Below are 15,152 nucleotides of genomic sequence, written 5' to 3'. Positions count from 1 at the left end.
CACATTAGTATAAGCCTGGTGGGCATCAGTTTGCCCAACAGCAGAGAATCAGCGAGTGAGACCCTCAGTGCATCAAGACAAGGAGCTGACCTCACTGTATTCACATAGTTTTCTCTCGTCTAGGGGAAAAGAAAAAGCTGCTTCCGCCTGCAGGCGCCAATAAAACAGCGGGTACTATGTATGGGAAAATTGAAAAAGAAAAGAAACTGAGATCTTGAGCGGGGACCCTTGTGGTGAAGGTCAATGTGTAGAGATGGGAGGGGGTTGATGGGTATATGGGGTGATGATGATCAGGGGGGACTTTGAATGTGTGTGTGTGAGATAGAAAGAGATGGTGAGCAGAGCAGAGCGCCTTTATATGGATTTCCTTTTTAAATGTTGTGTTTGAATGGTCTCTTTGCATTGAATTGTCGATTTGACTCCAGAAATACTCTTTTAGACGTCTGATTGTTGTTTACTGATGCTTAACTTTACTCACATATTTTATTAGGAGTCTTTTTCCCAAGATGAGCTTAGTTCTTAACTCCCACTTGAACAGAATCATCAGTAGTTTTGGTTGAATTTTCAACCATTGTTGTGTAAACGATACTTGATCTCCACTGTCGGCAGAAACAATTAGACAAAGCTGTTTTTACAAAGGTGAAGGAAGTCATTGAAATCTTTTTACTTAACGAAACAGTTCACCCACAAATTATGTAATCACCCACATGCTGGTGGAAAGTTATGTGAAGTTTTGTAGTCCACAAAACATTTCTGGAGCTTCACAGCAAAACGGCGTTTCAGCATTCTCCTAAACAACTGAAGTAGATGGGGACTTGTTTTGAAAACATAAAAACAACAATGGAAAAAAAACTAAATGGCTCCATACAGCTCTTTCAGGGTAATCCAAGTCGCTGGAAGTTCTGAGATTGACTGAGTTATTTACACCCTCAACGTGAACCCAATTCAAAACGGATGCGAGTTAATGCTTTAAGCTAAGCAGCTGCAGTGAAGTGGCTAAAAAAAGGGTATAAAGTCCCTTTTTCTTTCAGGAAAACTCGTAACACCACAGCGTCAAACTACTATGTTACAAGTAAAAGCCCAGCATTTAAATTCGTACTCAAATAAAAGCATATATTCAGTATTATGATCAAAATATTAGTACTGAAAGTAAGATTATGAAATACTGAGGAAAATATATATTAAAATATATAAGCATTACTAATGCTGCAGCTACTACTTAATATACTGCAGGTAGCTCAATCCATGACAGTATATCATAATGTAATCCTGGACTTATAACTGACCCTTGTTCTTAAGGGTGCTACCGTATATTAAAAAAGACTTTCTTTCTGTGTGGCTGACCAATATCTGTCAGTCACTGGCCAACAAAAAATGTCCACACACATTTGTATTGACAACAACTGTCTAGTTATGCAGCTCATGAGCTGTTGAGCTACAGTTTGTGATGTCTGTGACGGTGCTTCCTGAAGCCTTTTAGCAGATGGAAAAATGTCAACATGTGGATTAGACACTAATCAGAAAGCTTTGCATCCCGACTTCCTCTCCACACATCAGTGAGATTTGGGATTTCAAAGTTAAGGATGAATTGGTAATTTTTTGGCATTTAAGGAGACGGCTGCCTCTCAGTCGGGCTCATAAATAAACCTAATTCTGCAACAGTAAAGCCTTTCTAAGCTCGTTTCAGCGGTATGTATAAATCAGGCAACAATGGCTTAGCTCAGGCTCTGAGCTGTTCACCACATCTTGATTCAAGATTTCCCAACTCTAAAAGATCGTCACCACTGGGCTCATAAGTCTACTGTCATCACATCATGTCGCAGTGTGACCCTGGGAGTAAAATTTTCGTAAGAGGAGGCAGCACTCATCATAACATGATGAAGTGGAAGAGACGGAGAGCCTGTATGGGCGCTCCAGAACAAACATAAGCTCTGGACAGTGGGCCCGTACTCTCTAACTATAATCCTATCAGAGCCGACCACGAACCCCCTCGGGTGTGAGGCTAGCGTAGGGAGAGTGACTCCAGCCTTTCCATTACTTCTCTGTCTTACTGTGGTGAGAAGCTGGTGTGACGTTTATCGGATTTAATGTTTGATTTGTAGCTTTAAAGTTCAATAAGGAAATTGTATGTGGAGGCTCAGAGGAAAGTGGCTCCATTTGTAGATTACCAACTTCTTATTTTGCTGCCGGCATGGCTCCAGGGATGGAAATATCAATGTCAATCAGTGCACCACTGCTCGACCTAAAATATTTTAACAAGTATTATGCAGTTTTGTACAGACATTCATGCTCCCCAGATGATGAAACCTACTGACTTTAGTGATCATTGGTTTCTCTATAGCACCACTATGTTGGCAGTTTGGTTTCAGATATCCAGGGGATGAACCCTGACTTTTAAGTGTTTACGTGTCCTGTGAAATATCTACAAGTTGGATTGGCACAAAGTGTTAAATAGGCGTTCATGGTGCCCAGAAGATGTACCCTGTAGGGCCTTTCCGTGTTCGCTTTGTTGCATGTCATTCAGTGAATGAATAACATGTATTTCCACCTTTATTCCTGTATACAATCATTTACATAATGTGTTAAGAAACTGAATTAAAGTTTGTCATTGGGTGCACCTAAATGATGTGCTGGTGCCCCTAAATGAAAAGGTTAGGCGCACCAGTGCAACCAGTGGGAGCTGAATGATGATGTTAAAGAATTTTCCCTCTGCGGGTTGACAAATGTTTTCATACGGTATAATTTAGTGGCATTCAGTATGGCAAGATGGTGCTCATTCCACGCTTGTGTTAGCTTAACTGCACCTAAAGCGGAAAGTCTTTCTCTTTCCTTAACCCTTCACTGCAATCAGCGATATCCCAGGGCTTAGGGACGCCTTTGACTTTCACAAAATTCAGTCCTCGAGGAGATTCAGGCCTATTAACTGAAAATTGTCCTTGTGAGACAAAGCGCTTTGAGGTACGTGGCAAAATAAGGGTTTACGAATGGAAGGATGAAGAGCTCAAAGGGAAAGGTCTGGGGAGATTTGATTCATAGCTTTGGTTTAAGTGTCTTCTGGGTACGACTTAATTACCAGGTAAATCACTCAACATTTCCTGACTTGCCCAACACTGGAGAGATGTCGGGATGGATGATTCAGTGAATTTGGCAGCGCTCAAACCCAAAGTGTCAGACAGTGTGTGTTTGTGCGTGTGTGTGTGAGAGAGAGACAGTGGTATTATACTTGTGAGGGCCTGTCTTGAGAAAAGACCTGCTGATGGTTTAAGAGTCTGTGTGTACAATCAGCAAGGGTAAGATAAGGGTAAAGGTCAAGGTTAAGTATTTTTTTGTAAGGTTTATGGCCAGAGGGTAAGTGTTTTTAAGTGTTTTTAAGTGTGTGTGTGTGTGTGTGTGTGTGTGTGTCAGACCTGACCTAGACAGTCTCAACCACAGATGAACTGTCATCTTTTCTTTTCCCCCGACGTGTTATGATAAAGGGCTGTTTTATGTGTTAGGTTTTTCTATTCTCTCACCGCTCTTACATCATGCAGTATTTCAGTGCATTTTCTGTTTGTTTTCACTCAACTGACATCCTACGTGTGTGCGTGTGTGTCTCTGTGTGTGTGTGTGTGTGTGCGTGTGTCTGTCTGTTGCAGTTTCAGCTCAGGACAACAACCCAGACAGCCCGAGACACAAATACAACTTCATCGCCGACGTGGTGGAGAGAATTGCCCCGTCTGTGGTTCACATTGAACTCTACCGCAAGTAAGAGTCGCGCACCTGAACATGTGTGTGTGCGTGGGACAGGCTGAAACACTAGAATTAACAGCCCACCTGTGCACTCAACCAGACCACACCAGTTGGTAGAGCACCTTGCTCTCCACCTCAGTCCTTCAGCGTCTCTTCTCTTCATCGTCTCACCAGCTTTTATGCTCTTTTATCTCCGCCTCTCAACCTTCTTTGACACCTACGATTCTTTGTCGTCTCTGTTCGGTCTGCCACCGCCGCTTGTAAAGAGGCTCTTTGAATGTCTGCGGCTCTATTGATTTTCTGTCTCGTGCTCTTCCATCTTTCCCTCACTCAGATCTGTATCTTGTCTTTCCTGTTGCCTGAGGTTGACTTAAAAGCAGTTGAGGTCGTGCTGTATATTAACGCCGAAGAGTCTGTTTGATTTCCCCTATTACTGTTTATGTGTTTACTTAATCTCCCCAGCTCACCTCTGAATACCCACCTTCCCGCTGTTTATATATCTACCTCCTGTTCACAAAATCTGTTCAGACGCTCGCATTGCTTTCAACTTTTCGAGTCTTACACCACTGTTACATCATGCATCAGTTTTTGAATCCTCTCAGCCTGTTTTTTTCTCTGAGAAAAGACCTTGAAAATGTGAAGTAAATATAAACCACCCTCTGCTTCCTCCCACAGGATGACTTATTCCAAGCGGGAGGTGGCCGTGGCCAGCGGTTCTGGCTTTGTCGTGTCAGAAGACGGCCTGATTGTGACCAATGCCCACGTCGTGGCCAATAAGCACCGGGTGAAAGTGGAGCTAAAGAGCGGCGGCACCTACGACGCCAAAATCAAAGACGTGGACGAGAAATCGGACATCGCCCTCATTAAGATCGAAGCACCGGTCAGTCAAAATCCAAGACAGTGGTAGTAAAAGGTTTCCTCAAATCTAAAACGTAAAATGTTGATCAAACTTCCAGTACGGTCTCCCTTAAAGGAATAGTTCCAATTTTTTAGGAAACTGTTTTTCTTTTCTAACTGATCTGTTAAATATAATGCTAAAGCCAGAAGGTGATTAGCTTAGCTTAGCATACAGGAAAGGAAGTCACTTGGTGGTTGTCAAGAAATAATTAGAGCAGAGGCTCTCAAAGCTTTGATAGATAAGAATCAGTTTAGGCAGTAAGCATACGATCGAGGGCTGAACAGGAAAACCCTGTTGTAAGACTTGAGATAGGTCTCATAGCAATGTTCAACTTTACTCAGTTCCTTGAGCGCTAAATTTGGTAATGCCTCGATCCCACTGATGACGTAAGAGTTGATCTATTTTTCCTGACACCTCCTACATAACTTACTAGCATGGATGACAGGACGCAGTTCCCTGGGACACTCACAAAATGCCCTAACCCTAAATGCCATGCAACCAGTTATCGTTCCAGATCTCTCATGAATAAGGTCATTTCCCAAAATGTGATTTCTTTCAAAAAGATAAACTTTGTCTAATTGAGATGTGATTGTTTTTACTGAGATAAGGGAAACATGCTCACTGGAAGAAAAATGTCCTCTACTTTCCCACTAAACTTGCTCTTTCTGTCGTTTCTCCCTCTGTTAGCTGAATGTTCTTTGGCTCTTGACCCAAAGAATAAATCATGTCTTATCACAACCACCAATACGGGTCAATTCAAAGCTATGCTTTTGACCTTGGTTAGTTTCAAGCAATGATTTCTCATATATTAATGCTGAAAAAAATAACATTGCTTGTCAGTTCACTTCATAGACCACAGAACTGCCCTCCAGGATGAAAACAACAGATGTGGACAAATGTTGGTTTCATAAATGAGCTTTACAAGTCAGGTGCAAAGAGAAACTTTGCAAAGGTACTAAGTTTTCTGCACTCTCAGCCGGTGAGACGAGATCAAAACATGAACTCACTATTTCGTAATTCTGCAATTAAAATGTTGTGAAATTTGAGGGCTGGGGGATTAAAGAAAGTGTTTCTAAATCCTGAAGATTATTCAAAGTGCCAGTGAAGTAAAGCGAGAACGCAGGTGCAGCCACGCTGGTCTTTAAAAAGACAGCTGGATGGCAGTCAGTCCAGATCCTGCTGGTGTTCAGACACATCAACTCGCAAAAACACCTGACAGATATTTCACAACTCCTCTCATGAGCGACTTGCAGAGAGCATCGTCTTGAGCATCGATCGTGGTCTGCTGAGTTTAGCATTCACCTGTTTTTTCAGCCAAGGAGACAATCACATGTATGAAAATCTCAATGTTGAGGCCCAGAATATGAGCTGTCACAATGTTTCACCCTAAGAAACTTAAAGCCGGCGTATTTACAACAAAAGAGGTAAATATCTTTCTACACTTTGCAGCACAGGTCACATAATTGCTGTTTTTCTCTCCCTTTCCCTCCACGTCCCTGTCTGTCTGTGTTTATTTCTCTGTCTGCTGGACGAGAGGGATCCAGATTACATGTTAATCACAGCGAACAGTCATGTGAAGGAATGCGTGGCAGACGTCCAGGGCCTATTGACTGCGAGTCATAGCAGAGCTGAGTGCATTATGGAGCTCACTCTCATGGCTGGGTGACACAGCTGAATAGATGTTCATGACAGCAACACAAGGTGTATTACAAAGACCTCCGATTCTGAAAAGAGGTCGAAACACTCAGGTTTTGTTCGGCCTGACAATGTGAGCGAAGAGTGCGGAAAAGAGCAGTGACAGACGCTTTGTTTTTGCTCATCCTTTAATGAAAGCTGTTCTGTCCGTTGATGACAGGCTGATCTTCATTCAGGGGGCTTCTCCGTGTTTGTTTGCATCACATGCTCGCTGCGCACAGTGTAGATCGAGGAACGACTCTCATAATGTTGTAAACGCATGAGCGATAATTTCTCGTCCCGGTCGACAATAATGCACGCTTCATCAGTGCAGAGGCCTCGCGGTGCATGCAGAAACATTTCCCAGCCTGTTACCTGAAAATGTGTTTGTAGCATTCCTCTGCATGGCTGCTAAACAACAGGTGATTGTAGTAAACCCAATTTATTGCAATCAAGTGACAGCCAGATGTATGCAGGGTGTGATTCTTGTAGAAAACACATTAAACATCATGAGTGTAAGTCATTGTGTGGAGTCGGAGCAGCTCATCCAGGCCATGAGTAAGCGACGAAGCCCCAGAAGACCTGTGGTCACTTTGGAAAGGCCACATGATTTAGACAGAGCTGGTATTTGTGCTAATGAGGGGAGGTCGGCATGTGTGTGTGTGTGCGTGTGTGTGTGGAGCCAGTGAGAGTTAATACAGGAGGAAATTAGAGGATGAGTGAGTTATAATGAGAGGGCAGGAGGGCGAGCAAAGTTGTCATTTTGGATACATTTAAAAGGGGAAACACAGTCATCCAAACCTATAGATACAGGGTGTTCCACTTCAGTACGTAAAGACGGATCATTTTTAAATTCCAGCTTTGAAATATGCTTCATACTGATGGTACGGATTACTTGGTGAGGCAGCCGGACTCAGAAGATCAGTGATCACGCTCTACCTGTGTGTCTGAACCACAGAGGAAGGACTGGCAGCAGGTCATGGATGCTGCTATAGTATAAGTTATATCAGAGCTGTTATCTTCAGTGAAGGAAGAACGCCGCTGAAGGCTTTTCCCAATGGCAAAAGACACAGCACTGTCCCTTCAAAGATCTCTTACTGTTCATCCTTGACAGCAGGTGACAAAGCAGTCTTCACTCAAGGTCAACTTACCAGCTTATTCTGTAGCTTTTTAATGTTTCACAGTCTCCTTGAGTGAAGATTGTGTAGTCAGCAGCTGTTTCCAGGGTACAGAGCGACCTGGTTAAGTTTTCAATTTAAATCTCAGAATAATGGAAAGTTAACAACAACTGAGCAAATCTCTTCTACTGGTGAAAAAGATGCATTAAGTCATTAATAAGTGGACCTTGAAAATAGTTTTGTCTACTGTGATAGTACTAGTTTTACATAGGCGAGACGAGAGCTGATCTGTCTATTAATAAAAGAGTTTAATGACAGCTAGCTTTAATAACAACTAGTACAATAATTCAGCATTTAAGTGTTTTTTTAGGGAAGAAATCCAAATGTTCAAGCTTATTAAAGAGAAAATAAGCTGTTGTAGATTAATTATTTCAGTTTTCGTGAACCGGTGGTTGGATAAAACATCATCTCATGCTCCCGTAAATTGTGATTGGTATTTTAACTGTTGCATAACTTATATTATAAAGGCCGAATGATTAATGGAGAAAATAACTGGCAGATTAATCAATAATGAAAATAATAAATGGTTGCAGCCTTAGCTGACTATGAAATAGAGTAATTAAATGAGCTGGGTGTGCCAGCGAGGCCTGCTGTCGCTGCCTTTTAGCTCGGATATACCGGGTCATGATTTAAGTCTTGAATGTTTCTTGATCAAGTCAAGTCTTTACGGAGGCAAGTCGAGTGTCAAGTCCTCATTTTTCTGGCTTAAATCTGACTTAAGTCTCAATTCAACATCTCTGACTCGATGCGGCTGTAAGAACATGAAGCTCATCTGGATTTAAAAGTGTGAACAAGCATTCAAAGTGATCCATCAAATTTATCTTCTCTTCAGTTTAAGGAGCTTTTCAGATTAGAGCTTCGGTTTTTAGACAAATCTCTGTGTCTACAAGCACGAGTTGGGCTGTTTTCTAGCAAATTTTCCACATGTGAGTTTTGTATCTGGACTGATAGGCCCACTGAACACACCTCTTTAATCTCCCCTCCCTCATTCTCATCTGCCTTCGCTCTCTGCTCGTTATTCCCCATGGCGCTCTCTGTATTAAATAAAAGCTGATTGCTTCACAGATGATCAGTAAACAATTGTACCAGTTTATGAGTGAGAAAGTTGAAAGTTAAGGTTTCCCTGAGTGTAATTATTCGCTTCTCTCGTCTTTCTCCTCCATTTTTCTGTGTGAAATTGGAGTTTATTGGTAGCAAGGCCCGGTCCGTTCCTGGGGCTGTGGTCTACCCCTCCGCTCTGGGGAATACATTAGTCTGTCTACAGCAGCTGGAACTTCAGAGGGGAAGGGGGGGAAATGGCTGCACTCACTTGTTCCTGTGCAGAGACTATGGGGGGAAAAGAGAAAGCAAGAGAAACAGAGAACGGTGTGGTCAAGGCCTGGAAAATGGATCCATATGTCTGGAGGACTACGTGAGCTAATAGGCTAATGAGCGCACAGTGTGATGTGGCACAATGAAGACAGATGTCAGGTTTAAAAGCCTCTCATTAACCTCATTCTGAATTTGGACACGGTCACATTCACCTGGAAGACCTTTCAATGAATTGGACGCGTTCACATTTACCTGGAACGACTCACTCTCGACTTGAAAGCGCGCTGACTTGGAAAGATATTTGTTTAATCACATCAACCTGCATTGACTCCCACAGCCTTGGAAGCATCCACACTGTTTTGGAACGACTTCAAAACACTCAAACGTGCTGTGCGGGGGAATTTTCCATATCATTCCAGAGCATTTCATTGCACGGCATGTGCAGTCATTAACCTGAGGTCTGTGTGCTTTATACTGCGAGTGCAGCTGAATGCAGTGAATGCGCTGATCCTTGGCTTTGTTCGCGCTGCAGCTCGAGCATTATTTCACTGAATCGATTGTGATGAACTGACCGTTTGCTAAACCCATCCCCCAGACAAATATCATAGCGTAGCAGATCATAGCTTAGCCACAAAAAATGCTTCAGATATTTCCACCAGAATCGAAAAGCACGAGAGTGTAGGCAACTTATAAGCAGCAAGCATAAGCATGCCGGGCCAAGAGTTAGCATAGCATTAGCTAACTGCATTATTTCACTAGTTCACTGACGTTAGCAGCTCTGTCCTGCTCTTTCTTGGACTTACACAAGTTTATACACAGATAAACATGTTAGCCGACATAGCGTTAGCCGAACACATCAGTTAATCGTTATCCTCAAAGCCTTTTCTCTTGTAACCATCCAAACAGGGTTATGTTAGGATGCTAGGAGTGTATCTATGTTCTTAGGGTCATATGTTCCCAAACTCAATATCCTCTTAATATGACACATTCAAATCCAAGTCTAAATGGTTTTATGTTCAATATGTTTCCTTGGGTCAACATGTCATAATAACCCAAAGACAGCTTATAGCCTCCTGATGTACTCCTTGAAACCTACACTCTCAAATTTGCGGGCAGGACTGTTTCCTTAAATTAATAAAAGCAGGATTAAATAATAAAAAGAATAAAAGCAGTTAATTTTTATCCATTTTCCCTTCCAATACTGTCCCAATAGCACTAGAGCTAACTGTAGGCTACCACGCAATGCAAAACCAACCTGCCCTTTTATTTTCACGATGACTTTTTCCTTAGGACACCTAGCATAGCCTCAGTCTTTTAGCATGATACCATGTATGTAGCCCAGGAGTTCTTGAGAGCCTTGACAGGGTTCTCATTTTGAAACAGGTCAATCATGGCGCTAATGGGGGAGACTGGGGGCAATCGACGAAGCAGAGACAAGACAGAGCTCAGTGTGCACATGGTCTGTGATGAGCCCTCTCTGCTGACAGACAAGCTGATACCTCATACTTATCTTGAGTGATTCTCTCACACTGTCTAAACCTTTAATGTCTATGGATTTAAATCTGCCTAGTTTTGATGACATTGTCAGATTTTCAGTCTTTCTAGCCAACTGGGTAGCTTGTGTGCGTGGGTGGTAGAGTTGGGGGCAGCTGTAACGCTTCATTACAGAACCATAAAAATTGTCAATGATGCCGACCAACGGACAAACGGTCTAATACTTTGTCGGCGTTTTCTGCCAAGACTGTAAACTTAAACTAGCATTAATTGTTTTAACTTTATCTATATTCTCAGAAGTTTATTGGTATTTATTCGAAGGAATTATATACTGTTACAATCGTCCCTGCACGTTGGGGGCAGATTTGACATTTGACTTCTCGTGTTTCAATATTCAATGTTGCGACTCTAACGAAACCAAACCAAAACTTGTTACGACCGCCCCCAGTCTCCCCTAGACTGTGCTAGCTACAGCTCATAAAATGTCTGAGCTTGTTTCAGCTTGCAAAGCCATTATTTCCAGACTAAAAACAAGAATTTGCTTCCTGAAATCAAGGACTCATTTCAGAAATAACTGCAAACGTTGTAGCAATGTTGAGTGGTTAATCTGCCGCCATTATCATATGTGCCATGCTAAAATGGAACGCTTCCTGTTTTTATTTTCAGCACCAGATGTGGTACGGAAAAGTTGTTTTAAAAAGAACTGAATCCCACTGAAACTGTTGGATGTGACTCCAAATAACAGATTCATAAGGGTTTCAGTGTGGCAGAGGAAACTGGCCTCCTGTTTCCCATATGGTCCCCTGAAACAATGGCACTGTTTGTCTCTGTGCTGCCCATCACCTAGTATTAAGAGTCTCAAACCATTCTGTCTGGGAAATTTGCCTGATGCTGGTTTGGACTGGGCTATTATTGGAATATGTACATGTGTGTGTGTGTGTGTGTCTGTCTGTTTATGTGCAGAAAGGAAAGAGGAGGAATGCGCCTTCACGTGTTCCTGCGTTTATCTTTATCTGTTTATCAGCAGCATTGGGTAAGTGTTTCCCCAGGAAGTGAGATATGTCCGCATTTCCCCGGATGATGTCCGCTGACAGACAAAGGCAAGCTTGCAATCAATTATTCAAATCCGCCGTGGGCCTATGTGTGAGTGTGTGTGTGTGTGCACATGGATGGGTTTAAGACGGATCACAGCGGGGACATTGAGGACACAGTCCATTGCCAGTGGAAAGACGCTGCATGTCGTCCTTCAGAGACAGGAGAAGGGGAAATGAATCACATCCTCCTCTCCTCCTGATCCAGCCTCTCTCCTTCATCTCTTGTCCCTGCGACCTAAATGGTTCCCATGCTTAAGGAGGACAGTTTAGTCGGAGAGGAGCCAAGGAAAACACACTCACACACTCTTTGCCCTGCTGGGTCTTGATGCACTTTGTCTTGGCCTACTTTTTGGCTGCGTAATTGTTTTTCAAGCCCACTGGACGGGCAGCAGACTCGCCCGCAACTGGTTTAGTTTACCAGCCGCTGACGTCACTTTAGATGAGGCGTGATAGAAAAGTGTCAAGTCAACCGTGACTGCAGTCAGATGATTGATATCCAACTGGCCATCTGAGACATCCTTTAACTATAAAAGTTTTTATTTATTACTTATTTTTGCACTAAATAGAGACATGTCTGCAATTCATATTTGACTTTGCAGGTCTTCACTTGAGTATTTTCATGCTGGGCTACTTTATACTTCTACTCCAGCACATTTTAAAGAGGGATATCTTGTACTTTTAACTCCGCTATGTTTATTTGACAGTTATATATACCAGTTACTTTTCATATAAAAAAGATAACCCAAACCCTATTTTTTGGTAGAGATAAAAAATTAAAATGAACATCGTAGTAAAACTGGTATTCTCGCTCCAGATCTTAGCCAGTTCCTTTGGTCAAGGGTACTGACTGGAGAATCAACCTGCTCTCTGCATTGAGTGAATGCCCATCCGTTCACTCAGTGGAGAGAGTGCACTGTAGAGTTTCCACTTCTTCCACTGTCAACTGGAGATGGCGACCTGGGATAGCAACACTTGTTCCTGTTTTTGTTGTGCAAATGCAGATGCGCCTCCTTTGTGTCGTAGTGTGACCTACATTTTTGCGGGAAAAACTGAGCCCCGGGGTAGGATGAGAAGCATAGTGGAAGCAAAGTTTATGGGGAACCGATCTATATGTGTAAGGTATAATTTTTCTACAGTCATAGCACTGCGAACACTGTTCACTTCACAATGATACGTAGAAGCAAAAAAGTCTATTACCAGTTTTACAGCATTTTGAATTCCGGACTTTTACTCGTAATGTATATTTTTAGACTACGTTATTTTTACTTTTCATTCAGTAAAGGGTCTGAGCATTTCTTCCCCCACGGTCTGGCCCTGCCTTTAAGGGTTAGTTTATCCTGATTAGGAGAAAGCATATGGTGACTGGAGATTTGTTCGTGGTCCTCACAGAACTAATGTGTAAAATAATGTGAATAATGTGAACTTCTGATGAAGAAATGTTCTCCATGAAAACTGTTGACATAGTCCTCTGATTATCCACAGTAACACGTTCTTGTTTTTTTGTAATTTAGGAGAACCAGCTCTTACTTTTTAGCCTGTTGCATCTTTTACTATCTACTAACTCATTTATTACAAGTGTCATGTGCCACAATTTGGGTGTAGGCTTTAGGAAAGTGCAACACATTCAGGAAGGGCTGCAACCCTCTGTTCATCAGCTGGGATCCAGGGACCCAGTGAGGTTCCAGTGTGCTCCCCCAGCCATATAAAGAGCAGTCTAGACTCCAATATAACTGCAGGAGACTTATAAAATCTATAGGATTAGTAGTACCGTCATTGGTTTCACTTTTAATGCTATTATCTCTGCATGCACAGTGCCAGCGCTGAAACGTCCAAGCATTTTCTAGGGGCAGGGCTGGAGTGTGCTGTATCTAAGCTGCACAAACATATATAAATAAAGTCTGAGCTAATGCTTCAGGTAAAAAAAAAAAAAAAAGTCTCGTTCGTACACTTTAAGCAGTCGTCCTGAAGCAAGTGAACCCATGAGGCCTCATCTCCTCTCATCATTGTGCTTTGCTCAGTTCAAAGTTTTGTGGTGTCTAGCCCGAGCCGAGACGCCCTCAAGTCCTGCGAGCTCTCATGCGAAACTACACACACACACGCAGCTCACAGACATATGTTTGCTCTTATACTGACTGAAAACCTTCCCCAGCAACATATGGAAACCATAGTGGTTTCCGTACTGGTGTCAGTAAGGATATGGTTTAGCCGGCAGTGATTTGAACATTTTGACGTTACCTACAGGGCGAGGAAGTGCCTCGATGAAGCAGACTTACCTACATATCTGCTTTTTATTTTCCAGTCTGCCAAACGTGCACGAACAAGCACACATACAGTAAATGAGTCACATATGAGCATCCAGACTCGCAGACAAACACACAAACACTCGGTGTCCCCGCATTGTAGCCTCTCAGCCCGATCTTCTGATGCTCTGATGTGATGTTATGTGTGAGCGTGCTGAATCCTGCCCCGTTTTTTATCTGCATTAGCACAGCCCCCGAGGGCACCTGTCCAGAGATCAGCAGTAAAACTCTATACGTTAGTGCGCTTGAATTTTGCAATATAGAACGTACGAAAGTTTGTTCCCTGCTTTGAAGTCACCTGTGTGAACGGGAACAGGGGAGCTTAAGTAACTGCAGGGTCACACACTGACCCACCCGAAGCAGCTTCTGTGTGTATTTTGAAGTGGTCTGGCTGTATATCTCAGCAGTGCCAGGTGTGTGGGTTTTAATTTACAGACTTGGAGTTTGTCAGGGTTCATGGCCAGGCAACCTCCTCGCTCTCTCTCTCTCTTGCTCGCTGTGTGTGTGTGTGTGTGTGTATGTGTGTGTATAAGCACGCATATGGCTCAGAAACTATTAAGCCACAGTCCATCCCCGGCTTGACTGGAGTTAAAGTTTGCACCTGGTTCCCCAGTCGTAAAACGCTAGTTAGCGTAATGGCTTTTAAATGAGCCTCCAAACGAGCGAGGCTGTAACATTAAACAAAGACACATCTCTATAGCAACTCCGCTGCTATTTTCAAAGTGATCTAGTTGCTCGTCTGCCAGCTTATCTGCCTCCTTTGCAATCTGTCCGTCTGTGCGCAGGAATCAAAACTCAGCTGAGCGGCAAGAGATGGAGGACGGCGTGGAATTTTAAACATCACGTGCAGCCTGCGACGCCGTCTTCGGTCGAGGCGAACAAAGCTGTTTACTCCTCCCGGGTTTAATCTGATGCCCCACATCTCTCTCTTATCTAAACTCTCAAATACTTGGAAGACACAGGAGCAGTGTTGTAAAAAGTACCCAAAAGCCATACGAAATATTACTACTCAGTGCTGATACTGTATGATATGGGTCAACCCATTCCCTGCCTGGACAGTTATTGAATATATTCAGCATTTTTCTGATAATCAGAAACTGTTTTCTTTTGTTTCGTTTATGGTTGCCAATAAAATTAATATATTTGTGTAATCCGAAAAGCAACTAGGAGCTAAAGTAGCTAAAATTTGCCTCCAAGCTGTCGTGGTAGCAGAAGTACAGTGTAGCAGAAAATACTCGAGTAAAGTACAACTACTACATTCCAGCGGAGAGAGAAATCTACGACATCATGCTGAAGCTCTGCAGCAGCAATGTGAGGCAATGGAGTGGCCCTCTGCCTAGCAAAACACCAAGCTTTCATTTTCAGAAAGTCGATGCTATCCTCATACCACCGTATATGTTTTTTTTATTTAGATATCCTTCAACTCTTTGGGCTCTTGAGCCAAAGGTTTTTTTGGATAATAAGCTGCTTTCTG

At 42.8% G+C, this 15,152-nt stretch overlaps 1 protein-coding gene across 1 annotated transcript in view; it reads left to right on the top strand.

Annotated features, from left to right (window-relative positions):
* Nucleotides 1-15,152, top strand: part of LOC311271073 (serine protease HTRA1A-like) — a 30,630-nt gene that overhangs the window by 6,047 nt on the left and 9,431 nt on the right. Inside the window, exons 2-3 of the mRNA XM_084376467.1 lie at nt 3,636-3,744; nt 4,405-4,609. Coding sequence (XP_084232593.1) covers nt 3,636-3,744; nt 4,405-4,609 — 314 coding nt within the window. The remainder of the gene's footprint in view (nt 1-3,635; nt 3,745-4,404; nt 4,610-15,152) is intronic.

This window comes from Pagrus pagrus, assembly GCF_965226575.1.
Source record: "Pagrus pagrus genome assembly, chromosome: 15".
NCBI classification, from domain to species: Eukaryota; Metazoa; Chordata; class Actinopteri; order Spariformes; family Sparidae; genus Pagrus; species Pagrus pagrus.
This window is presented reverse-complemented; position numbering and strand designations above follow the sequence as displayed.